We start from the raw sequence: 26853 nt of genomic DNA on the forward strand, positions 1-26853 counted from the left end.
CTTAAAATGACTTTTTTTAAATTACTTAAATGCACAGTGGCAAAGCCACCGATTTGTTGTTCTTGTTTCTGTAATGAGCAGTTAAATAAAAATGTAAAATGTGGGAAAGAATATTTTACACTAAATGTATCTAATATTGTGTTGGTCATATTTAAATCATTCATTACGTTTTGTTGGGGAAAAAAAGAGGATACAAAAAAAAAAATCGCATATTAAATCGCAATCGCAATATTTTGGTAAAAAATCGCAATTAGATTATTTTCCCAAATCGTTCAGCCCTAACACACACACATACAGTGCCCTCCACAATTATTGGCACCCCTAGTGAATATGAGCAAAACAGGCTATAAAAAAATATGTCTTTGCTGTTTATCCTCTTGGTCTTTCACTCAAAATATTCACAAAAATCTTGCCTTTTCATTGAAGTAAAACTATTGAAAGAAAAAAAAACTGTTGACATTAAATAAATATTTTTCCCCAAAACATGTGTGCCACAATTATTGGCACCCCTTAATTTAATGTTTTGTGCAGCCTCCCTTTGCCAAGATAATAGCTCTGAGTCTTCTCCTATAATGTGTGATGAGGTTGGTGAACACATGGCACGGGATCTGAGACCATTCCTACATACAGTATCTCTCCAGATCCTTCAGATTCTTAGGTCAACGCTTGTATACTCGGCTTCAGCTCTTCCGACAGATTTTCTATGGGGTTTAGGTCGGGGGACTGTGATGGCCATGGCAAAACCTTTATTCCGTGGTCGGTGAACAATTTTTGTGTTGATTTTGAGGTGTGCTTCGGATCATTGTCCTGCTGGAAGGTCCAACCACGGCCCATTTTAAGCTTCCTAGAGGGGGCTGTTAGGTTTTCATTTAATATCTGCTGGTATTTGATGGAGTTCATGATACCATGTCTCCTAACAAGATGTCGAGGGCCTTTGGAAGCAAAACAGCCCCACAACATCAAAGATCCGCCACCATACTTCACATTGGGTATGGGGGTCTCTTCTGTATGGCTATCTTTCTGTCTACGCCAAACCCACCTTTGATGTTTGTTGCCAAAAAGCTTTATTTTGGTCTCATCTGACCATATAACTCGGTCCCATTGAAAGTCTGACTTACATTTGGCAAACTGTGGGCTCTTTAGTTTGTTGTTGATTGACAGCAGAGGCTTTTTTCTGGCAACCCTCCAAAACAATTTGTGGTGATGGAGGTGGCGTCTGATGGTAGTTCTGGAGAGTTTCTGAACCCAAGACTCAATTTACCTCTGCAATTCTCCAGCTGTGATCCTTGGAGATTCTTTTGCCAGTCGAACCATCCTCCTCACGGTGCGTGGGGTCAATTTACAGATAGGTCCTCTTCCAGGCTGATTCTTAACATCTCCTGTCGCTTTAAACTACTTAATTATTTCCATGATAGTGGAAATGGGTATTTTCAACTCTTTAGAGATTTACTTGTGTCCATTTCTTGATTTGTGCAGCTCCACAACTTTCCGTCGCACATTGTCACTGTGTTCTTGGGTCTTTCCCATAGTGATGAATGACTAATGGAATTTGGCCTGTGTCACCTCATATTTGTTCGCCAGTGGAACAGGAAGTCATGGTTGACCTCTTAAGAGTTCCTTATAAAACAGGTGAACTTAAAAATGTAAAACATGACTGGAAATATACTTCAGTTAGATTTTAATTATAAGATTTTTCTAGGGGTGCCAATAATTGTGGCACACATGTTTTGGGGAAAAATATTTATTTAATGTCAACAGTTTTTTTTTCTTTCAATAATTTTGCTTCAATGAAAAGGTAAGATTTTTGTGAATATTTTGAGTGAAAGACCAAGAGGATAAACAGCAAAGACATATTTTTTATAGCCTGTTTTGCTCATATTCACTAGGGGTGCCAATAATTGTGGAGGGCACTGTATATAGCCTACGCTGAAGTCCTAGTATTGCATGCTATATGTCTACTACACCTTAAAAGCTCATAACAGAGCCCCCAAGCCATGACAACTGTTGATAATTCAAGAAATAACCATAAGCTTCTCATTGGCTTTCTCGATGACAGGTCAGTTGCTTCCAAACTAATTCTCAGAATAAATATCTCATATAAACTGCCCGGACAACAGGGAACACACGTATCATCATTGTAAACTTTAGTCGTGAGAGTACAAGTTATAATTTCAATGCAATTCCGCTGCCCATGGTAAGTAAGCTGCTTAAATTCGAACAGGCAGATACATAAAATATAACATTTCTTACCGATCACAGAAAGGTATCCAGCGGCGAAGTAATCCACATCACTTAACAGTTTTGATTTGTAAGAGTGTTCCATTTCATTAATTTGACTCAGTCAGGATTTTTGGAGTTTGTTTAAGCGTGGAGACATCCTCTAAGCGTGTTGCTCAGAGAATGACCTACCTGATAGTCTGAAGATGTTGGAATTTATACCATTCAGTTCAGGAGAAATCCTAAGATTATGTCAGGGGGGGAGACAATGTTTTTGTTTGTTTTTTACGTGTGGGGGAAGGGGTCCTTTGAGAAATACTAATGAGTCAGGTTGTGTAAGGACTGTCGCTACACGATGGTAGTCCTTTGGGGGATCGAAGTCCCTCACATTGCGCATGCGTCATTTTGCGACACTGTCGACTGCTGTCGACAGCGAAGCCGGGCGCGCATGCGTCACAACGACAGATCCGTTTTCAATCATGGAGAAAAGCGACGAAAGCCAGTTTTTTGAAAACATGACCATTTATTTAAAAACAAAGAAGATGTCACAGTGGACAAAACAGATGAGGTGGAGGATCAAAAAGTCTCTCCCCAGTTTCGTTTCATATGTTGACGTAGAGCCTTATGCTGTTATAACATTAAATATACCCACATTATGCGTTAAGACAAGCCCCATATGTTGACGTTTAAACCGTTTACAACATTATTAAATATTACGTTAAATAAACCTACATTATGCGTTAAGACAAGCCAGATATGTTGATGTTGATGTTGAGCCTTATGCCGTAAACCGTTTGTGTCTGAGCATGCGCAATGTGAGGGACTACGATCCCCCAAAGGACTACCATCGTGTAGCGACAAGGACAGCCAAAATATTACCAAATCACCAGGCTGGAAGGTGTATACGTATCTGAACCTTATTGGACAGTAGAAAGCATTACAGTGATAAATACTGCGGAAAATACAATTAATCTGACTCCATTGAATATTACATTTCCTACAATATTACCAAACAGTATATACGGCAATTGTGAGATCTTAATTAATGTAATAATAATAATAATAATAATAACACATTTTTTTTTTATACAGCACCTTTCATGCAAAAGAATACAGCTCAAAGTGCTTTACAGCAAATACATTACGTGCACAAAGAAATTACATGCACATAAAAATAGACATCAAATAAACATAAAAACTCAGACATAGTGCAAAAAATAAATAAATACATATAATAATGATAATAATAATTATTAAAATTATAAAAATATAAAAATGTAATACATAAAATGCATAGCATAAGATAGAAAATAAAACTCTGCAGATATATTTAATCTAACCCCTTAATATCACAGGTAAGTTATATAATTAAATTAAATTAAATTAAATTAAAAGTATTTATATATATATATATAAAACTCCTCAAAAAAAGTTTGGAAACGTTATTTCGGTCGATTATTCCTCCCCTTTAATAACAACAATTGGTATTGTATGTTATATCGTTGGAAAGCCTGATTAGTCACCTTTACAACGAGGTACAACTTGTAAGGATCGTGCATTCGTGGAATGAGCAACACAGCTAACCGTGTGGGTAGCGGCCCAAAAAAATGTGCCAAAATCCCAAATATTCTTCTGTTGGTATTCACTCTTGTTTTGAGTTGCTTGGTGGATTGGATGATTGCACTCTCTCACAGTAATAAGGAAAAAACAACACATATTTTTACACTTTATTAATTTTACACTGTCAGGGACCTCAGTAGCGTGTGGAAGATCCATACGCAGCCACAACGGCTTGGCACCTCTTCCTCATGCTGGTCTCCAGCCTGGTCACACACTGCTGTGGGATGGCATCCCATTCCTCAACCAGGATTTGTCGCAAGTCAGCCAACATGGTTGCGTTGGTCACTCTGGCACGTACAGCACGCCCAAACTGACCCCACAAGTATTCAATTGGGTTGAGGTCTGGACTCACTGCAGGCCATTCCATCCTCTCCACTCCCCAATTTTGGAGGTACTCTGTGATGATCCTGCCTCTGTGGGGGCGAGCGTTGTCATCTTGGAGGATGGAGTTAGGTCCCAGATTCTGGAGATATGGGATCGCCACTGGCTCCAGAATCTCATTCCGATATCTCATTGAATACCAACAGAAGAATATTTGGGATTTTGGCAAATTTCTTTGGGCCGCTCCCCCCACGGTTAGCTGTGTTGCTCATTCCACGAATGCACGATCCTCACAAGTTGTAACTCGTTGTAAAGGTGATTAATCAGGCCTTCCAACGATATAAAATACAATACCAATTGGTATTATTAGAGGGGAGAAATAATCGACTGAAATAACGTTTCCGAACTTTTTTTGAGGAGTTTATATATATATATATAGTGCGAAGTGGTAGCTAGTTAAAGGCTAATGTGAAGAGGTAAATTTTTTGTTTTCTTTTAAATATGTTAAGCAAGCTGGCTTCCCTGATGTCTATAGGCAGTATGTTCCATAGCTTTGGGGCGTAATTGACAAAGGCTGCGTCCCCGATTTTCTTACGGCTGTTGCTGGGAACCTCCAATAAACCAGCATTTGATGATCGCAAGTATTTGACTAGGGAGTTTGCAATGTAACTTGGTCCTAGCCCATTAAGGGCTTTGTATATAAGGAGAAGGACCTTAAAGTCAATTCTAAAGGTTACTGGAAGCCAGTGCAGAGCAGCTAAAACTGGACTAATGTGCTCTCTCCTCTTGGTTCTGGTTAATAGCCGAGCAGAGTTTTGAATGAGCTGAAGTCTCTCAGTTGTTTTTTTTCGGAAGGCCAGTAAGAATTGCATTACAATAATCAAATAAAAAAATCTTTGAGTCTAATTAGGCTAATTATGTTTTCTTCTATTATTTTCCAAGATGAAACAGAATTAGGGTCGAACCACTGACCACTGAGTGGTTATTTTGCATCTGTGGCCTCTCCATTAAACATTGCGCTTTGAGGTACGGACCAATTCTCACTTACACGCTAAATATCTTTAAGAAGATTGAAAGATTTGTGGGTTTTGCATCAAAATGGCTAAATCATCTCCTCTGTGGCATTACAAAAAATTGTTATCCGGTAAAAAAAACTTTTGTTCAAAATATATGGGCAGATAAGGGTATATGGACTTTTGGAGACATAAACGGTAATAATTCCCTACTAAGCTTTAATGAGCTAATGACACTTTACAACATTCCTAAACATTCTTTATTCTTTTACTTAGACTTAGATCAGCCCTGAAAACACAGAATGTTACATTGGGCTCAGGGCTGAAAGAACACACTGTAGTTAAATGGTTACTTGTTGCTCCTAAAAACACTGTCTCCTTCCTGTACACAAAACTTCTTTCACATTTGTCTCCTAAACCCAATACTGGGGAATGGGATCGATCAATGGGGCTTAGAGGGAGAACTATAAATTGGGAAACAAGCTGGCATAATATATGTAGAAGCTCCCATAATCCCAATCATCAATTCATTCACATGAAGATTGCCCATAGAGCTTATCTTACCCCTAGAGTCAGGGTTATGACATGTGACACCCTAGGGTTATGACATGTTTGGGATATGTTATGCCATATATGCGTAATAAAAATGTATGAAATATTGTAAAACCCAATTTAAACCACAACCGCATAACTATAGAAACATACATTGTGTTCTCTAATGATGTCCCCAAGTGGCAGCATGTAAAGTGAGAATAATAATGGACCAAGGCAGCTCCCTTGTGCAACCCCAAAGCAGATGTCATGTTTCTTAGACACATGATCTCCAAGCCTGACATAAAACTTTCTCCCTTTGATGTATGTTCTGAACAAGTTTAATACAGAGTCAGAAAGCCCAACTAACTTTTCAAGACGATTAATAAGGATGTCATGATCAATAGTATCAAATGCTGCGCTTAGGTCTAAGAGGACAAGGATTGAGACCTTATTTGCATCCAAATTTAGTCTGAGGTCGCTGATTACTTTAGTAAGAGCAGTTTCAGTGCTGTGGCATGTTCTAAAGCCTGATTGAAATTTCTCCAGGATATTGTTTTCTTTGAGAAAGGAGTTTATTTGCACTGAAACTATCTTTTCAAGTATTTTACTAATGAATGGAAGATTGGAAATCGGCCTGTAGTTGGTCAGTGCATTACCATCTAGGTTTTTTTTTTTTTAGTAAGGGTTTTACAACAGCTGTTTTGAAGGCATCTGGGAAGATGTCTGTTTGAAGAGATGTATTTATAATCTTCAGGACATGACTTGAAACACTGTCGAAGACCAGCTTAAAAAATGCTGTAGGTACAGGGTCAATACATGATGTGGAGGAGTTGCACTCAGTGACAGTCTTACAAAGATCCACCAATTCAATTCAATTCAATTCAATTTTATTTATATAGCGCCATAACAATACAATTGTCTCTAGGCGCTTTACAGAGCCCAGAGCCTGAACCCCCTTAGTGCAAGCACATTGGCAACACGGGCAAGAAAAAACTCCCTGTTAGTCAGGAAGGAACCTTAAGCAGAATGTGATGCAGGTGAAATTTCCCATGGTTGCATCTTTTTTACAGGACTGGAGTAGGGGCAGTGTGGAGTAGCTGGTCGATAGTGGAGAATAATATTCTAGAATTTCCAGCATTCTCTGTAATAACCTTGGAAAAGTAATCCTTTCTTGCCATACGTATTGCTTTGTTATAGGCAGTTATTGACTCTTTGTATATATTGAAGTGAACTGTGGGCCTTGTTTTCCTCCATTTTCTTTCAGCTGCCCGACAGATTCTCTTACTCTCATTAAAATTGTTATTGTTTAACCAAGGGGATATTTGACCTCTTTTTAGTCTTTAGTGGAGCAACAGTATCTAAAGCAGATGACAAGGTATTGCTGAAATCCTCAACCATGTCATTTAAGGAGCAGTCAACTGAATGGCTCATACGATCTCATTATATTAGTGAAATTTGCTTCAGCCTTACCATCTATGAATCGCTTTTGAACCAAAAAATCCCTTTTGTAATGTAATGGAGTTATAATCACACAAGGCGTTATATGAATACTTAATGAATGAATCGTTTATTAATTGTTAATTATTAAGTGTCAGTCAAACAGAACGTAATATACCACCCAAATGAATTACAACTGTAAATAATAACAAGTGAATACACAGGTTGGATGCCGATTAGAACAAATTCCCTTAAATGACCAAGTGAACCTGAATGCCTGAGACAGAAAAGAACATAACCTGAGACGAATAACCAAACCTGAAATGAATGGGTGAGAGAAGTGGTGAAGGAGAAACAAACAGACAGAATAATAGAATAAGAGAGCAGGAGAAGAGAGGATCTCCACACTCAAAAGGAAAGTGTCACCACCCTATCTACTTGTAGAAACTCTCGGCCCACATGTACCAATCCCCACCATACTGTCATACACTAATTCTACCGCATACTCTATGCTAGCATTTTCCTGCAATGTATAGTGCCTCCCATAGGTATTCACCCCCTCGGATGTTTTACCCTTTTATTGCTTTTATAAATCAATCATGGTCAATATAAGTTGGCTTTTTCGACAAACTTTAATGTCAAAGTGAAAACAGATTTCTACACAGTTAATTAACTAAAAATATGTAATGAAAAATAAGTGATTACATAAGTATTCACCCCCTTTAAAGTGACTGACCTAATTCAACAGAGGTCCAGCCAATTGGTGCTAAAAGTCTCACAATTAGTGAAATGGGGATCAGTGTGCAGTGAATGTGTCTCAAGTGATTGTAGTATAACGACACCTGTGTCTGGAAGGTCCATTCACTGGTCAGTATTCAGTAATCAGTATTCCTGGCTACCGTTACACCATGAAGACCAAAGATCACTCCAAGCAACTCAGAGAAGAGGTTATTGAAAAGTATAAGTCAGAGGAAGGATACAAAAAAAATTCCAAGGCACTAAACATCCCCTGGAATTCTGTTAAATCCATCATCAAGAAATGGAAGGAATATGGCACATGTGTAAATCTGGCTAGAGCAGGCCATCCCCATAAATTGAGTGACCGTGCAAGAAGGAGACTAGTGAGAGAGGCCATCAAGACACCTATGACTACTCTGAAGGAGTTACAAGCTTCAGCATCTCAGATGGGAGAGACTCGAGGCCATCACAATGAGTTTCGTGAGATTCCGTTATGCATACCTTTCTCCTAATGAAAGCAGAACATCAACATTGATTTTTTTGGTACGAAAATAAATGGATAAAAGTGTGAAGAAGGCATTGTTATTAATGTTCCTTTTCAAGATGGTACGTATCAAGCGCTCCCAGATGTTTGAACTCATGGCCTTGTTAAACATCGCCCTCTATACATCACTAGCATCGGTGAGTTGACAGGTCAGAGTGAAGAGAGGGCATTCACGGTGAAAGAGTGCCACTTGACACGGTGAGCCTCGAGTGGCAGTGGAATATTCTACAAAATATAATGTCTTGGATCACCTTTTCGCTGGCTAACAACCCGGCCTGACCACTCCAGGGGGGGAAGAGAGAGCGGCCCGCAAAGGAAGGGGGATTACTGAATAGAATTAGGAGCCACAAAGGGTCCTTGAGCGGTGAAGGTTTGTTAAGGGTGAACGTGATCTTCCGTGTTGTCAAGGGCTGGCTAGTCCTCTCGAGGCATGAAACGGTCTCATTAGTATTCTTCTGTCAATGAGTTTAAAATAGAAATGGAGGGAGGGAAGTATGCTCATGATCAACAACAACGATAGCATCAGTAACTACATCCTCAAGGACAACAACAACAACATCCTCAACAACAAACAACAACAGCAACAACATGCTCAACAACAAACAACAATGACAACAGCAACTACATCCTCAAGAACAAAACAAGTCAATGTCAAGTGATCAGTGATGCCAAGGACAACCTTCCCCTCTTTGTTTCATTGCTCCCTTTCTCAGATGGGACTGGGACTGGATGCTTCATAAACACAAAACACAGAGATGCTGTTCTTTTTCTTTTTTTTGCGTTTTTTGGGAGAAACATTCTGTCAGATGGCCCAGTGGTTTGCTGCGAGTAGCGAATGTTGCTTAGGACGTCACACACATTCAGATACAGAAAGATGATGAGAGTGTGGTTAGTACGTAATTTCCTGTTTATTTATCTCTGGAAAATCTGTGTGTCTTTACAAGTGTTTGTAACCCCCCCCCCCCCCCATTTTTCCTTCTGTGAGGCGCATTGTGTTACCTCCTGGTATGAAATGCGCTGTACAAATAAAGTTTGATTGATTGATTGATTGATTGATTGATTGAGAAAGAGGGACGTTCTGCGACCTCTTCCACCACCTCCACACACACCCACAGACACACATTGATCTGTTTTTCTTTCTCTCTTACTGTTTGCCTTTGTGTCGATCTCTCACTCTGTCTTTGACCATTTCATATTGTGATGTCCGCACACATGGAACTGTGCAGCTGTGGCAGATGAAACATGAAAGAGCCGGGCAGCGTAAAGTCCCTTCCTCAAATGGCAGAAGGCAAACTAATGACAAACTCTTACTTTGATGAACTTACTTTGAGTGCTGTGTAGTATCAAACTTAGGTAAATCAAACACTCGCAAACACACCCCAGATGTGGATCCAGAGTATACACCGTGGTCAGAGGTGGATACCTGCGCAAAGAGATTATTTAGAGTGCCGTTGGAGGCGCGCTATCCCCAGTAGCACTATCTTCGCCATGGTGAGGTAAATCTGGTGGCATGGGTGAGCCCAGGACGACCAGTTCCGCAAACACACACGCACACACACACCCACACACAGAGAGAGAGAGGCAGACACACATATATACACACACGCAGATAGACACATATTACATTACTCTTGTTGTGTCTTGATTCATTCCTCACATTCTCTCTTTTTCTATTTTGTTTTGTTATTGCCCGCAGGTGCCTATTAGGCTTATCTGTGAATAGCAGTGCACCTATGTAGAAACACGCAGTGTCACTGTAAGTGGCAGCATTTCTGAGCTGCGGTTGATGAACTGCTTCAATATTTCATCAGAGCTAAATAGTCACACCACACAGTAACAAAACAATATCCTCACCTCCCTTATAACCACCACTGGCGCCCCCACTGGTCACACAGTTGCAGTACAGTTGCTGTGTGGTTAGCAGGGGGGGATCATTACTTCATACCTGTAAAGATGTGAATCATATACATGGAGCCATCTAGTATTTCCTCTATTTCTGTTGTTTTCCTTACAGACTTCCCGCAACCCAAACTGATGAAAATGTTTTATCAACATACACGTTGTTTTTAACTTGGCACTCTGTGCCCATCTCCCTTTGAAGCTGTGGTCTGTAGAGGACCAGAAGGAACACTCTTACCAGCTCCACAGGTTTGTGTTGATGCCTTGTCGGCCATGCTGATTCCATCTCCCCACCAGCGTAATTTACATCACGAGCTTAGGAGTGGGTGTGAGTCTTCGCCCTCCTCAGCAGAAATGTGGTGATCTCACAGGATCATGTTATTCCCTGCACATGTGAATGCATGTCTATCATATTTCGATAAGCTTATTCTCTTCATGCTTGCGTGTGTACGTCTTTCACACAAAGACACACCAGGAAGGGGCCCATATGCTGCCTGTTATGCAGAAACAAAACGATCTTGCATCACAGGTGTCGCCCGAGGTGCCATGAAGTGGATAGCGGGCAAATTAGTTTCTTATCTCAGAGGAGTCTCTCTTCACGGGGATCATAAAACTTCTGCACCGGTTCCTCTGTTCTACAGGCCTATGTGAAACGTCTGGTCGCTAGGCAAACCCACAGAGCCATGTTACCACACACAGTGGATGTCTGGTTTGTGCATGTCTCTCAGTCTGCGGTTTGACCAAGATGTATGCCCATATTGTTACAAGGAAAGATGAGTTATGTTACAGAAGGGGGAGCGCTTGAAGGTAATAAAACCGAATAAAACCGAACGGCTCAAGAACTCCAGCTGGACACAACATCAAGGCCTCTCAGTGGACATGCAAGCTTAGAACACCAGAGAGGGAGAGGAGACATGTGTAACCCTCATGAAATTAGGGCTACTAATATCAGTGGTAGTATAAGTTATTGCCTAAAGAGGGCGCACTTTGCGTTCCGTTCAAGGGAACTCCCCGCGAATAAGGAATTATTTTATCCTTCCAAGATTTTCCCATGAGACGTGTAGAGAAAGAAGCTCCCGCATTTCGACATCCAACTTGAGAGTGTCAACTGAAGTGATTTCAATAGAATAATCACATACTGGAAACTCCGATTGGTTTTTTATGCACACTAGATAAATCTGAAGAACACTGAGAATCTGAATGCTGAGATGGCGAGCTAAACCCAGTGGATGCGGTGTGGCCAACCGTATGATCTAGATCGAACCTGATTCGCATATCAAGAGACATCAGACCCCAGTCCTGCCCGTCAGGTAGACAGGTAGTAAGGTAGTTTAGATACAGTACACACAAAGACCCGGACCAAAACGGAACTCATGGAACTATACGTTTACACACACTGAAAAGTTTTACAAGAATCATACAGATTCCAAAGATCTATTCTTCCTTTTTTATTTTTCACTGTTTTACACTGTGATTGTGGCATGACCAAGTGTGAAGCAATAAACTGGTCATTTGTTCAACTGTTCTTTGTCTTAGGCCTGCCTCTCCTTCGAATCTAGGTAGATATGTAGTGCTTTTTCTAATACTAGCCCCAGACAAGTGCTACACATGAATTTACCTTATCATGTTTGTAAGGCATATTGATGTTTGTCATGTGCAAACCAGATCTCCATGGTGACCCAAAGGACACTGGAGTATCCGGGATGAGATTGAATGCTTGCTGAGCTAATGCTAGTCATGGGAACAGGTTGCCTGGGGGAAAGGATTCAAACCTGGCAATGTATCTAGAACGGGGGGACGGCCTTCGCTCCTAACGAAATCTTTTGTCCATTTCGCTCCTCGACACCGTTGGCTGGTTGTCAAAACAGGAGCCCGCCTCATTTTTAAATGAATTACAGAAGGATAACGTACTAATGAGAAACTGACAGTGAAAGAAGTATTGAGCACCTGCCAAATTTCAAAATTGCTAATAAGAAGAAAAATGATGACATCTGTATCCAGGTGTTACTTCCATTTGTGTTAGCATCACTGTTGCCATGGATGACAGAATCAGAATCAGAATCAGAATCAGAATTGGATTTAGAAATTAACACTTTAAACGTGGGCCCTCATTTTGAGCGTGTTCAGGCATGGCTTCAATTAAAATTACACATCACGGCTTACAATGTCACATTTGTTATTTTGAAGCCTGTGATACAGTGGAGGGGGGGGGGGGGGGGGTTGTGGATTTTAACTCGGGATTATGCAGTGCTGATATCATCAGGTCCTTCATCCCCTCCCTAAAGGTCAGGACATAGTTAATTATTCCGGCGGTGTTGTGGCATTATGAAGGAAAGCCACGCTTGGACTCCACGGACGACTCCCCACCCTCTTCAGCTGCTGTCATGGCTGGTCATCACCTGGGGCCAACAAGCAATCAGTCAGCGAAAACTCTTAAGGCTGACCAAAGCTCCACTGAGGGAGAGAAGCTTAATTGGAAGGAGGAAGAGAGAGATAGAGAGAGAGAGAAGCACTGCAGTAATAATATACAACCTTTTGTAACAGGTGGTTTGTGTAATCATAACGTAATTGGACTTTGACATGAAAGCTAAAATGTAAAAATCACTATGAATATTTTTTTAAGTTAATAAACAGACTGGGTGGTTGAGACCACGTGCATGTACTATAATGCATTACCTGTGACAGTGGCAGCAGCCGAACGATCCTTTTCCAAGTATTTTTGTGTCTTTATCTGGCAAACCTCACATTAGTTCCTTGTTATAACTGAATTAATCACCGATCTATAATAAAAGTCCTTTCTTGAGTAAATAAGGGCATGCGTTCATCTGTATGGCTTGAATCCAATTAGTCTGCTGACAAGGTTATAACAACAACCTGCTAATGAATCCTGTCAGAGGTACTCACTGGAGCTAGCGGACTATTCATTTGGCCTTTGTTGTGCATATTACATAGGCAAGCCTTGATAAGACGAATATATCATAGACTCTGAAAGACGTATGCAAATCACTTTGCGGCACGTTCTTAAAGTAGCATAACGAAACAATTGCTAATCGCTAACGATATGCTAGCGGCTAAAACTAACGAAATCTCTTGAAATGTGCTGACTTTGACATTATGACAAACTAGTTAGTCAACAACTGTCCTAACACAGTCAAACATCAAGCAAGTGCAACACAAGACAAAGCAAGAACGGCAAATAAGCTACTTACGAGTTCGGCAGACAGTAGAAACCGGGCGGCTTCAGGCAAACCTACATTTAGCAGTAATATGCCTATGGACCCTGGTATGTCAATGGCACGGAGGCGATTCTCCCTATTAAAAGTCATTATAGCGCCCCAATTTTTTTAAAGCTGTTATTTTAAGGTAAAACTGCTTATCATAACCCTAATCCTGATGTACAATTACTGCATAATGACACTTTAAGGAAAGATATCTCAAGTCATCTGCCATCTACCTCAGGCAATTCACATGGATTCTAGTTGGTGCTGTCTACTTTTAGTAGCGTATTGAAGACAAAAATGACTTCCAATTCAACTTAAACAGCACAAACATGTCAAAAATGCATAGTGGTTCGTCTTTAGGATCAGTAAATTACACACATCGGCCAAAAAATGAGGACCAGAAACATGACCCTGTTTACACTTCAGTACAGTAGATGGCGGTAGCCAATTAAAAGACGATTGGCTCACGCTACGCTAGAAGAAATTGGCAAAACTTAGCATGCGTCTAACATCAGCGTGTGTTTTCTGTTCGTTGCGGTACCCGGCTGCAGGTTGTGCAGTGCACGCAAGGAAACCGAGGAAAAGAAATTAACACGATGTCAGGCTTTAGACGGATTCTTGGGAGAAAGTTTTTGAGTTATGCCGTGTCAGGAAGAGTTTTAGATGGTTGAGTCAACTTCTCGATGACTAGCAGGCAGCAACGTTGAGTGAATAGGAAATAGGCCGTCCCACGTGGAGAAGTGGTCGATATGGTGAATAGAAAAGGTATGTTTAATTACTAATTTGAAATCACTGTGGTCAACACAGTTAAACTAGATATACTTCTTATACATTTAAGGAGTAATTTGGGCAACAAACCTTTTGTAAGTGGACTTCAGTTGAAGTTCAGCTAAAGTGGGGGACTTGACACGATGACTCGTTTTACCACATTTTAATGTCGCCGAGAGTATTAGCTATGTAGGCTACCCTCGTGGCTTCAGAAAAAGTGGACAACATTCAGTTAGTTGTCTGAAGCGAAGTTAACGTTGCTAACCCATCATAGTAACATGCAGGCTGTTCAGCGAGGCCTTGCCTGTAGTGGCTCTGTTCTTTCCTGTAAAGTCTGCTAGAGAAACCTGAGGTGGTTTGAGGCCCTGCTGTGTCTCCTCCATAGCAAGGTTATAGAAACCTCAGACAGTTCATCTATTTTAGGCCAACATAATGCTGAGATTCAGATGGTAATGTGAAAATGTATGTTTTGGTTGATGTGCATTTGTATTTGGTGCCCTGAAGTATTTATTAATCTAAACAAAAATGTGCTTTTTGTAGGTGGCTGAACTCCTTGGTGGACGTCTGTGATTGCAGCTCATCTCCACCAGGCTCTAAAAAACCTTGGCATGTGCACTACCAGGATACAGAATCATTATCCTGTGACCACTGAAGGGCAGGCAAGACATGAAGTAGACACAGTAGTGGAGTGGAACAGGTGACTGCAAGAACAACTGAAGTGTCTGTTGTATACAAATATGATCCTGTTGGTTTGCTGCAGGCTGTTCAGCGAGGCCTTGCCTGTAGTGGCTCTGTTCTTTCCTGTAAAGTCTGCTAGAGAAACCTGAGGTGGTTTGAGGCCCTGCTGTGTCTCCTCCATGGCAAGGTTATAGAAACCTCAGACAGTTCATCTATTTTAGGCCAGCCTAATGCTGAAATTTGCATGATCATTTGGGTTAACATGCAGGCTTATTTATTCTTAAGTGCCGGGAGTATTTATTAATCAGAACAAAACTGCTTTTTGTAGATGGCTGAATTCCTAGGAGGACATGCACATCAACAGGGTGCAAAATGAATGTCTACAGCAGCTGAATTCCAAAGAAGACATGAAGATGCCACACCAGGATGGGATTCAATAAACAAAAACGTAAAGACAACTTTCACTTCTGACTAATCCAACTGTTGGTTTGCTGCAGGCTGTTCAGCGAGGCCTTGCCTGTAGTGGCTCTGTTCTTTCCTGTAAAGTCTGCTAGAGAAACCTGAGGTGGTTTGAGGCCCTGTTGTGTCTCCTCCATAGCAAGGTTATAGAAACCTCAGACAGTTCATCTATTTTAGGCCAGCATAATGCTGAGATTCAGATGGTAATGTGAAAATGTATGTTTTGGTTGATGTGCATTTGTATTTGGTGCCCTGAAGTATTTATTAATCTAAACAAAAATGTGCTTTTTGTAGGTGGCTGAACTCCTTGGTGGACGTCTGTGATTGCAGCTCATCTCCACCAGGCTCTAAAAAACCTTGGCATGTGCACTACCAGGATACAGAATCATTATCCTGTGACCACTGAAGGGCAGGCAAGACATGAAGTAGACACAGTAGTGGAGTGGAACAGGTGACTGCAAGAACAACTGAAGTGTCTGTTGCATACAAATATGATCCTGTTGGTTTGCTGCAGGCTGTTCAGCGAGGCCTTGCCTGTAGTGGCTCTGTTCTTTCCTGTAAAGTCTGCTAGAGAAACCTGAGGTGGTTTGAGGCCCTGCTGTGTCTCCTCCATAGCAAGGTTATAGAAACCTCAGACAGTTCATCTATTTTAGGCCAGCATAATGCTGAGATTCAGATGGTAATTTGGGTTATCCAGTAAATCTGGGTTAACATCCATGCCTTTTTATTCTTTAGTGCCTTGAGTATTTATTAATCAGAACAAAACTGTGCTTTTTGTAGATCACTGAATTCCAAGGAGGACATGCACAGCAGCAGGGTGCAAAATGAATGTCAACAGCTGCTGAATTCCAAAGAAGACATGAAGGAGACACACTAGTGGAGTGGAACAGGTGACTGCAAGAACAGCTTAAGTGTTTGTTGCATACAAATATGATCCTGTTGGTTTGCTGCAGGCTGTTCAGCGAGGCCTTGCCTGTAGTGGCTCTGTTCTTTCCTGTAAAGTCTGCTAGAGAAACCTGAGGTGGTTTGAGGCCCTGCTTTGTCTCCTCCATGGCAAGGTTATAGAAACCTCAGACAGTTCATCTATTTTAGGCCGCCCTAATGCTGAGATTCAGATGGTAATGTGAAAATGTATGTTTTGGTTGATGTGCATTTAGTATGCAATAATTTAGTATTTATTAATCTAAATGAAAATGCCCTTTTTTTTGTAGGTGGCTGAAATCCTAGGTGGACCTCTGTGATTGCAGCATATATCTCCACCAGGCTGATAAAAACCTTGGCATGTGCACTACCAGGATTCAGAAACATTATCCTGTGACCACTGAAGGGCAGGCAAGACATGAAGTAGACACAGTAGTGGAGTGGAACAGGTGACTGCAAGAACAACTGAAGTGTCTGTTGCATACAAATATGATCCTGTTGGTTTGCTGCAGGCTGTTCAGCGAGGCCTTGCCTGTAGTGGCTCTGTTCTTTCCTGTAAAGTCTGCTAGAGAAACCTGAGGTGGTTTGAGGCCCTGTTGTGTCTCCTCCATGGCAAGGTTATAGAAACCTCAGACAACTGATTTGACCATTTACCCTCTCGATCAAATGAATGGCTGAAACATTTATAGATTGTTTTCTGATTCAGATTCATTCTTATAGAATACAACTTGGATCATGATCACATTGATAAACAGATCGAAATTAAAGAGCTGTGTTTTGAAGCGCCTTATAATATTTAAACTAATTAATATAAAAATGTGAACAAGATGACTTAGTCATTACATATAGTGTTTTCCTGACTGGCACCATAGGGTTACAGCTTGCACCTCAAGGAAGAGTGAATGTCTAATGGCTCTGGCTAATGTTCCAGTACTGGAGGTGGACATTAAAGATGAATAACACAAATTTGTTTTCTTCTCAGGTGTGTCTTGTGATGTCCTGGATTGAGGAGTTTAGTCAATTGTGTGTGTGACCTATAAATACATATTTTGCAATACAATAAAGAACTTTTCAAGAAGTGTTGTGTGTTCTAGTAATTCTTTGAAATGCATTTTGCGAAAAGTAAGCAGTGTGCAAAGATATGAACGGTTAATTGATTTAGATTCATTTTAAGTCTTCCTGAAATCCACGTTCAAGTCCTCCACAGAAATGAAATTGTCATTAATTATTCATGCATCGGCACATCAGAACTTCCGGTTACTCTTCCTTGTGTGGCCTCAAGGAGTATCTTGTACATTTTTGGTCTGTGCAAAAATAAATATTTTTTTTCTAATTTATGGAAAATTAAATTATTTGAAGTTAGTTTCCCAATGTTCCTGTGTGGCCTGTTAATCCTCTCTGAATTTGGTTCATATTTTCCATCCCTTGAAACATGTAGGCAGTGTTAAAATCTCTGAAATTACATATTCTTCTCATGTAAATGATAGTGTTCCACTTGTTCCATAGAAATTTACCATTATAACAGGCAGAAAAGTCATTTTGTTTTGTGTGAAGCTCTGCGAAACTTCGCTAAAGGTGCGTTTTGTAGTTTTTGCTGTCCAAATTAGACATGTTTTTAGAATCTGATCAATATTGTACTTTTGAAAGTATGGGGAAATGAACGCTATTAAGTAACAATGTACAAAAGTTGCCACTTTTTGCGGTTTGTTTTTATAGGCAACTCATTTTGGTATCGGTTTCAAATTAATTTTGATGATGTATGGTCATGTGAATGACGGATAAGCACAAGTGTCGTTTTTCACTAGCCACCCCGGCTAAGCGCTGTAGTTCTCTGGTTTGGGTCAGACCACACCGTGAAAATGTAAGAAAAGCTTTCATAGTATGACGACGCCAAAACACACATGCTTTTGATAGTGCTAACTGTGCTGTTGTTGGTGTTTGCAAGGTTTTTGCATGCCTTTTATGTAATTTGTTCACAAGGTTTAGACCAAAACTCCCTACTGCTGCTTTAAGCATGAAATTAAGTATGGAGGAAATACATTATTTTAGTTTAAGAGTCATGTAATTGTGGAAATTATTAAAGCATTTTTATTTGTGCGGTAAAAAAAAAATACACATTATCCTTTAATATATCCATTATCCTTTAACCTACTGTATTGGATTCATAATAGACATATATACATGTATATGGGATTCATGACATGCGAGGTCTGATGTCATTGGATGGGATCTACATGTCATCATTTCGCGACGAAATTTGGAAATGGCGGTCGAAACAGGAGAACGATGGAAACGGGAGCTCCCAAACCACGACATATTCAGCAAATTACAACTTACATCAGAACATCAGGCGTATAAAAGATTTGCGAAAAATCTCACATTCTGTGTAGATAGAGATTTATTTATTTGGAATGATGCAGACTGTGTCTTCTACGCAACAAACCTGGGAGAGCTGAACATCGAGGAGGGGCTGAACAGCTCAAAGCACCAGGTAGGCTAACCTTACGTTAGCTCTTTGGTGCTGTACAGTTTGTGAACTTCTGTAGTTGGTGTCATACACGTAAAGCCGTATTTACAGCTGAGCCCGTGCCAGTCATAATTATCGTTAACGTTTTATCTGGACGTAGCCAGTTGGAGCTGGCTACCCAGCGCTGTCTTTGTTTACACCGTCTTGCGTTGTCAACTTTAATTCACTATCTTAATTTGCTTAATTTGAGTTATTGTAATTTTGGACCTTATCATCGTTAATAGGGGTGAGTACACGAACCTGGTGCTACTAAAATTAGGTGAAAATGAAGGGAATTGTAATGTGTTTTACAGACTCTGCTGTGCATCAACCCACCTATGTTTGAAGTGTGTGAGGTGCTGCTGAGCCCCACGCAATCCCACGTAGCCCTCATAGGTCAACGGGGCATCACGGTACTCGAACTACCCCAACGCTGGGGCAAGAAGTCCGAGTTTGAGGGTGGACGGATTCAGATCAATTGCAAGTATGTTGGTTTTTATTTTATTTTAAATCTTGCTAAGCCATGTTGCTTTCTCTTGCCATAATAAATATTGGGCAGTGCTTTCATTAAAGTTGAAACGAAGTAACCACTGAAATCCCTCTGACATTTGTGTGTATTTAGTTTAAAGTATTATTTGACTAGTGGGGATCTTTAGGCTTTTAGTGTTTATCATCTCTTGATGCCCACCTTGAGATTTGACTTAAACAGGCAGAGTTGTGAAAAAAAATTCTACCGCTAAATTCAACTCAATTAGTCCTGTTTACGCTGAGTCATCAGGACGAGCTGCTGGTTCTTATTAAATGCTTGTGTTTTGTGTGACAGGACCATACCTGTGGCAGAGCGGTTGTTCACCAGTTCAGTGTCGGTCACGCTCCGCCAGGCCGTGTGGTACCCCAGTGAAGCAGAGGAACCGCATCTGGTGCTGCTGTCTTCAGATAACACAGTCAGGTGCGTGAGGTGTTACCCTGGCTTGTATGGTATTACCCTGGCCTCCATGGAATGGATGGATTGATTTCTGATACCGATCAGCTAGGTGCACCTGATTTAAAGCAAAATGAGATTTGTTTTGTGTCTGATAATAATGTAAAGACACTGAAGTTAGACCAACATATGGAGCCTGCCCTTAGGAGGGGCAGCTGTGGCCTAAAGGATAGAGAAGCTGTTGACCAAAAGGTTGGCGGTTCTATCCCCTGGAAAATTGTGGGCGGGGAGAGTGAACGAACAGCACTTTCTCTCCATCAATATCCTCATGACTAAAAAAGAGATCTTAACTTGTATGTCCTGTGTACAAGTGCAGTAACAATGAAAGGTTTGTACTATAAGTTTGTGATTTATTCAAATTTTTACCATACACTTACAAGAAATGCTATTGAATTTTTGAGACGGCCAAACATCCTTTTGCTGCTGGTAAAATTCAGAAACCCATCCAAACAAGCAAGTCTATGCATATTTGGTTATTCTAGTTATTCTCACTCCCAAATAGGGAACGTTTTGGTAAATGAAGATGATGAGGGTTCTAATACTTTTTCTCTCTGCAGGTTCTACAGTCTTAAAGAACCCCAGACCCCAGCCAAGGTTCTCTCAGTGGCTCAGGCAGACGATGAGAGTCGCACACAGACACGAGGGTAAGCTCGGTCAAACATCTAGTCAAACATGTGTTCTGCTCAGGTTCCCTTCTCAGTGATCACGTGTTACTGAATACTTAATTGTCCTTGCCGTCTATATGGAATATGGTGTCGGTCACAATTTTTTGAATGCCTGTTGCTTATATGCTAGAATATGGATGCAGCAATGCTAATATTCTAGTGTCCGTTGAGCATTAGTGTCACTTGAGCATATGCTCTGATGACATCACTGTAGTGCTTGTGGTAATATGGATAGTAATACTGTAACACACAGCCAGAAAACATTTTTATTTATTCAATTGTATTTAGACTTTTTTTTAGAGCTTACAATAGTTTTGGCCACCACCTTTGCTGTCTTTAAATGGTCTCAAATCCGTTTTCCCCTCATGCAGGCGTTCTTATGCAGCGTCTTTGGGTGAGATCGCTGTGGCTTTTGACTTTGGGCCATTGTCTGACACCTCCCGCCTCCTGACAAGCCAGCGTCTCAAAGATGAGGTGATTGTCTACCCCCTGTACATCCTGTATGAGAACGGAGAGACCTTCCTCAGCTATGTCACACTAACCCACAGGTATGAGAAATCATCACCATTATGACGTGCGGCTTGCATTTATATTTATATTTATAATAGTGAGTCCTGTCTACAGTGCCTTTTAAGACACATTGTCCAACTAAAATGTCTACCATTTGCAGCTGAAATAAGTAAAACTATACAAGGAAATGAAGTCATAAACATGAAAGACATAGATTAAAAAGTGGATTTAAGATGTTTTTTTAATTGAAAATCCTTGTTTAGAGTAAATGATGGAGACAGCCTTATAACAATGAGTCCAGAACACAGAAAACCGAGTTAATGTTATTGATAGTCGTGTATTGTATGAGGACAGCAATGCACTGGCATGATCTTTTTCTCTTGTAGTGTTGGTTGCCTAGGAAAGATCCTTGGTCCTCTACCCATGATTCCTGCAGCGGAAGATAACTATGGCTACGACGCCTGTGCACTGCTCTGTTTGCCGTGTGTGCCCAGCATCCTGGTCATCGCCACGGAAACGGGTACACTGTATCACTGCATCTTACTGGAAAGGGATGAAGATGAAGATGGTGGCGTAAGTACCTTAGATGTTCATCAGTCTGTTTGTTACTATTTATAGAATACAGGTATTTATATACTGGTCTCTGATCTATTACGATATGGTCAGGTAAATGTTGCTGTGATACCCATTGTATAAACAAGTCTATTTTGCCTCGTTTCTTAAGATCTGTATTTATATGTTACATTAAATCTGCTGTAGCTTTGTGTGCAGTGTGCATGCATATGTGTGGCTAATGTAAATGGATGTGTATGAATACTTGACTCTACATTAGAATCAAATATACATACAGTTCTAATAAAGTGAATGTATATGTTGTTCCAGATGGTGGAGAGGTGGTCGAGGGGCTCTGAAGTGGTGCCCTCTCTCTACGTGTTCGAGTGTGTGGAGCTGGAGCTCACCCTTAAACTGGCCCCCACAGAGGACGAGGAGCTGGTGGAGTCAGACTTCACCTGCCCAATCAGATTGCACAGAGGTCAGGAGGTCTCCCTTCCATACTGTACTGTTTTACCAGCTAGAGACATGTCCGTCAAATATAAAACCTGATCTGCATTGGTGGAAAACTGCACTCACAGGTGTCAATCGTGTGTCCCTATAGATTCCCTGTGCCAATACAGGTACCACTGCACACATGAAGCAGGTGTGCATAGCGTGGGCCTCGCGTGGTTCAGCAAACTGCGCAAGTTCCTGCAGTCTGGTGAGTATGATTGGCTGGACCTGGGGATGGTATTTGTTTAAAGATCAGCGACTCAGATTAGAGGTTGGAGTAGTTTCTGAAATACACGCTACAAGAAGACACCAGTCATCGCCATAGAAAATAGTGTCATAGGAGTGTTAATTAATAAAAAATAAAAAAAACTTCATGCTGATTTTAAGGCACCCCTCGCTTCTCTAATGCAAGTTAAAAAAATATTAAAGTCCTAGTTTCACACGTGAGATGAGTGATATTTACCAGAATGTTCCTTTCCTGTGTACTTTGATCAGATGAGGAGGACAAGGACAGCCTGCAGGAGTTTGCAGCAGAGCAGCGATGTGTGGTTGAGCATATTCTGTGTACCAAGCCTCTCAACAACAGGTAGATATCACACACACAAGAGATGTCTACTTTAGTCGCAGCCCCGTAGACAAGAGCTGTAGATTCAAGAGCTTTTAGGTCGAGGACCATCAAATCTAAATTCCTTAAATGGCTCTGATAAACTTGTTTGACTCGCACATATGAAAAAGTGACACAAAGTTGTAATAGTGAGTGATTTAAAGTCTGTTTTGTAATGTTTGGTTCCCAGTCTGCCTGCACCAGTGCTTGGTTTCTGGATCGTGTCGGACCTCTCTCTGGACGCCTGCATGATCTGCATCACCAGCACCTACGAGTGCCTACTGCTCCCCCTACTGTACGTATGGTGTCAGTGTCATAGTCTCCTACGCCAGTGCCATAGACTGGGAATGCTCTCTTCATGGAGGGCCGTTGAAATGTTGCAGTAGGCCTACTCTGTGTGCAGAATTTTATGCATAAAGGAGTCAAAACGAATCTATATTAATAGCAGTGATAAATAAATAAATAATGTTAATTCTCAGGCACACTCTCTCTTTCTCACTCCCTTCTGTCTTCTCTAGGAAAATATAAATACAAACAAAGCTATTTGGAGGCTGCTTGTCTGTCTCTCTCTCTCTCTCTTTATTTATTTCTTTCTTTCTTTCTTTCTTTCTTACTCACTCTCTCACTCTTATCTCAGTCTCTCTTTATATCTCCTTTATGCATGAAGAAGTGGCTATAGAGCACCAGGCTGAGTGTGATTTATTCTTGTGCTTGTTTCAGGAGTGCCATCCGGCCTGCCTCTCCTGCTCTGCTGTGCTCCCGCTCGGAGGCCGGACCTGTTGGCTCTCCTCTGCGCGGATTGGCTGAAGACTCCCTGGAGCAGCACATTCGCACCATACTGCTGCGCAGCTCGGCCAATCCGCTCGCACTGAGGTGAGCAAATCAACTCCACCACCAGGGGTGGGAATTGTCACAGAGGTGACGATGCGATACTATCACGACATATGCGCCATGGTACTATATTATTGCGATTCTTTATATTTATGATACAGCAAGTATTGCGATTCGATTTGCTTTGCAATTTAGTCTAGACTAGAGTCTCTGCAGCCATCTTGGCGCAGTCAATTTGTCCTTCACTTCCTTTCCAATTTCCACTGTGACACAAGAGTAAAACAAGATCTTGTGCCATCTTGTGGACTTCAGAAGCAATGTTATCAGAGCAGACATATGTACCAAAATAAAAATCGTGATATTAAATAAATAAATCTAGACATGCTTAGTGCCGCTGTATAACGCTAAAAGTGTGCCAAAAAATATTGCGATACTGAACTGTATTGATTGTTTTTGTCCCACCTCTATCCATTACCATGTAATGGAATTCTAAATCTGTAAAATATCTGCTGCCCCATTCCATGAACTGATGTGATTTCGCATTTTGTCTGCCTGGTCAGTTGGGCTATCTTTTATTACAGTGAACTTTTTATTTCAAAACTAGCGAGTGAACTAGCTTTGGGTACCCAGTAGGAATGTGAGGCATGTTGATCTCTCCTTGACATTTATCATCAAAATGAACTTGAAGATGTTACAGAAACGACCTATTTTCAAAAACATGCCTTACAAATATGCAAATCAACCGTAATAATGAATTATCCTGTGGAAACACTCTGAATCTCAAGTGCCCTGCTGTGGTCCTGACTGGGGTCTCCTGTGTCTTCTTTAGGACGGGGGTGCGGGGCGACTCCTCTCTGACCCCAGAGTGCCTCCAGCTGCTGAGCAGAGCCACGCAGGTGTTCCGGGAGGAGTACATCCTCAAGCAGGACATGGCCCGAGAGGAGATGCAGAGGAGGTAACCACACAGCCCAAACACCGCACCGACGGCTGCCGCTTAACATTAACATTGACTACAAATTACACTGAACAAAAATATCAAGTTTTTCTCATGAACTGAACTAAAAGATCCTGTCATTTCTCCTTCTTCCATGTTCACATATAGCTCAGCTTGCAGCTCAAATGCTGTGCCAAAAGTCAGTCGTGATTTTAAAATTGTTGTGAGTTAAAACAGGTGCACAGACCCTTCTTCCTTACTCATTTCCTGATGCTTGTTCTAGGGTGAAGCTCTTGACGGCTCAGAAGAACAAGCAGCTAGAGGACTTGGCCCTGTGCCGGGAGGACAGGTAGGGCATCCTACCTGTTTACTGATGCATCGGGGTTCAAATGATAGTTCAAATTGTAATAGGAGTCATGATATATATGTTCAGTGAGTGTGCCTCGAGACGTTAGTGATGTAAAGGTGCTGGTGTTGGCTAGGTGATGGGTACACCTCCCATGGTGTAGTTAATACCCATGAACATGTGTTTACTCCTCCTGTTCACAGCATGGTAGGATGACCTCTACATACATGTTTCCCATGTGCAGTTTCATTCGCTGTGCTGATTGTCTGAATTATGACGAAACTGGGTGTTTGCACGGTCTTTTAGGAAATGGCAAGATTGTCATTATGCTTTTTTTTCATTCCTAGGAAAAGCCTTTGTGAAACTGCTGAGCGTTTGGCTGATAAATATGAGGATGCCAAATACCGCCAGGATGCCATCATGAAAAGGTACTGTGTGTTTGCCCTTGTGTTCAACAGGATAAACGTATAGGTTGTCTCTTTCTGTGTCTGGCCCTGTCCACTTCTGAAACTAAAACACGTGGCTCTGTGGCAACTAGCATAAAGGAATCTGGAAGCTGAGGTGAATCTGACTGTTTTGTATTCTAGAGAGGCAACAGTGCCAGTTTAGAGTCCGACATAGCAACACATTACACTAGTTTATAATGTTAGGTAAAGGGACATGGCAGTTGAAAATGCCGCATAAGTGATTTTATTTAGGACAGTGTGACGAGGTAGGACACATATTAGTTGAGGTAAACTGACTGTCATCTTGAGAGCTCACTCTGTCTCTTTATCTGTGCGTGTGTGCGCCACCACACATCTCTTTGTCCTTGTCTGTGTTTTAACAGGGTGAAGCGTATCATGAGCTGCCAGCGCAGTCATCTTCCTGTAATGTCCAACAGTGAGAAGGACATGAAGAAGGAGATGCAGACCATCAATGACCAGCTGCATCACCTTAGCAACGGAATCAAACAGGTAACCCGGTCAACCAGTGCACCATCAGGCACCAGCTCATACGTAGCGACCATTTCCATTCATTTCCATTAGTGTGTGCTGTCCGCTGTACATCTCTGGCCAACTCCATGCTCCCATAAAGTGTACTACACCATTTCATTAGCATGTTGTGCACTCTTCCGGGGAACATTGAAAACCGCCTGATCTGCAACCACAGATACATATTTAGGACGACATAGACATTTGTTAACCCTTATACTTGGCCTATCGTTTCAGGTGAACATGAAGATGGAGTACCAGAAGAAGCAGATCAGCAAGGCAGTTTCTCCTGCCAAACCCAGCATAGCACTGAATGCCCAGCAGAGGAAGTATGTGCAGGGGGTTCTCAAAGAACAGTAAGTACAGATGTTCTAACTATCATTTGTATTACTTGTCAAGAGGATATTAACTCTTCTGGATCTACTGTCATCTTTTGCATATATGTTAGTTAAAAGATATAAAACAACAACGACAATAATAGTTGTAGAACGGTCTTTAGCAACGTGCAGCAGTACATGTTTATTTGTCCTCAAATATTTATATGCCTATGTGTCTTCAGTGCCAAAGACTAGTTCATCTATCCTGACTACTTTTTTGTCTTCACTGTATTCCCACAGGGGTGGACAGATTGGAGATATGATGAAACAGATTAAGGAACTAAAGAACCATGTCAGTTTCTGATACCTGGAAGCAAAGCAGTGTTTCTTTTCTGTGGCCTTTAACCAAGCCAGTGGTATAAGAAAACCGCTTCCATGTTGACCAGGCTTTAAAGAGGACAATGGACTCCATGAATTTGGTACAACTGGACACACACACTGACCCAGTCAAGACACATATATATTTTTTCCAGCCAGATGTTTGACTACCATAGATGCTTTTCGTGTTTGTACAGATTTGTGTATTGTATAATTGGAGATATTCTGCATTGTCTTTTTACTCGTATGTTATTTCTCATCCGAGAGAAAAACAGTAAATAAAAATAAAGAAAGCTTGTTATATCAAGGTGTCTCGTAGTTCTCATAGTACAGCTTTAAGACATGTTGTGTTCTCCAAAGAGTCTTAACCTATTACAGTGATGAAGCTA

The 26853-nt window shown here is 41.1% G+C and overlaps 1 protein-coding gene, 1 long non-coding RNA gene and 6 other non-coding genes across 9 annotated transcripts; all 8 read left to right on the plus strand.

Annotated features, from left to right (window-relative positions):
• Positions 1 to 14077: 14077 nt before the first annotated feature.
• Positions 14078 to 17448, plus strand: LOC116225022. 2 transcript variants are annotated; one of them, XR_006153009.1, is made up of 7 exons: positions 14078 to 14309; positions 14853 to 15009; positions 15319 to 15438; positions 15744 to 15900; positions 16230 to 16339; positions 16661 to 16819; positions 17353 to 17448. It is a non-coding gene; the product is annotated as an uncharacterized LOC116225022 (long non-coding RNA). The 2 variants fall into 2 exon arrangements; XR_004165871.2 differs by having other exon boundaries at positions 16661 to 17448.
• Positions 14591 to 14723, plus strand: LOC116225124. Its single transcript, XR_004165931.1, has one exon. It is a non-coding gene; the product is annotated as a small nucleolar RNA SNORA9 (small nucleolar RNA).
• LOC116225125 lies at positions 15067 to 15199 on the plus strand. Its single transcript, XR_004165932.1, has one exon. It is a non-coding gene; the product is annotated as a small nucleolar RNA SNORA9 (small nucleolar RNA).
• LOC116225126 lies at positions 15482 to 15614 on the plus strand. Its single transcript, XR_004165933.1, has one exon. It is a non-coding gene; the product is annotated as a small nucleolar RNA SNORA9 (small nucleolar RNA).
• On the plus strand, positions 15958 to 16090 carry LOC116225123. Its single transcript, XR_004165930.1, has one exon. It is a non-coding gene; the product is annotated as a small nucleolar RNA SNORA9 (small nucleolar RNA).
• Positions 16397 to 16529, plus strand: LOC116225127. The gene has a single exon (XR_004165934.1). It is a non-coding gene; the product is annotated as a small nucleolar RNA SNORA9 (small nucleolar RNA).
• Positions 16877 to 17009, plus strand: LOC116225128. The gene has a single exon (XR_004165935.1). It is a non-coding gene; the product is annotated as a small nucleolar RNA SNORA9 (small nucleolar RNA).
• A 1157-nt stretch (positions 17449 to 18605) lies between the features above and the next one.
• Positions 18606 to 26771, plus strand: nup88 (nucleoporin 88). Its single transcript, XM_012818413.3, has 17 exons — positions 18606 to 18861; positions 19191 to 19360; positions 19700 to 19825; positions 20416 to 20502; positions 20895 to 21071; positions 21420 to 21606; positions 21916 to 22066; positions 22190 to 22288; positions 22576 to 22666; positions 22875 to 22979; positions 23405 to 23557; positions 24345 to 24470; positions 24733 to 24798; positions 25143 to 25223; positions 25625 to 25751; positions 26007 to 26125; positions 26387 to 26771. The coding sequence occupies exons 1-17, from the start codon at positions 18634 to 18636 to the stop codon at positions 26448 to 26450; spliced, it is 2157 nt and encodes a 718-aa protein (XP_012673867.2). The 5' UTR covers positions 18606 to 18633; the 3' UTR covers positions 26451 to 26771.
• The last annotated feature ends 82 nt before the right edge of the window (positions 26772 to 26853 follow it).

This window comes from Clupea harengus, chromosome 19, assembly GCF_900700415.2.
Source record: "Clupea harengus chromosome 19, Ch_v2.0.2, whole genome shotgun sequence".
Taxonomy (NCBI): domain Eukaryota; kingdom Metazoa; phylum Chordata; class Actinopteri; order Clupeiformes; family Clupeidae; genus Clupea; species Clupea harengus.

What these genes read in the sequence shown, in the direction of transcription:
- nup88 (XM_012818413.3), top strand. Translation starts at nt 18,634, where the DNA reads ATGGCGGTCGAAACAGGAGAACGATGGAAACGGGAGCTCCCAAACCAC. An exon ending in CCCAATCAGATTGCACAGAG is followed by an intron (nt 22,067 to 22,189) that starts GTCAGGAGGTCT and finishes GTGTCCCTATAG; the next exon opens with ATTCCCTGTGCCAATACAGG. An exon ending in CAGGGGGTTCTCAAAGAACA is followed by an intron (nt 26,126 to 26,386) that starts GTAAGTACAGAT and finishes GTATTCCCACAG; the next exon opens with GGGTGGACAGATTGGAGATA.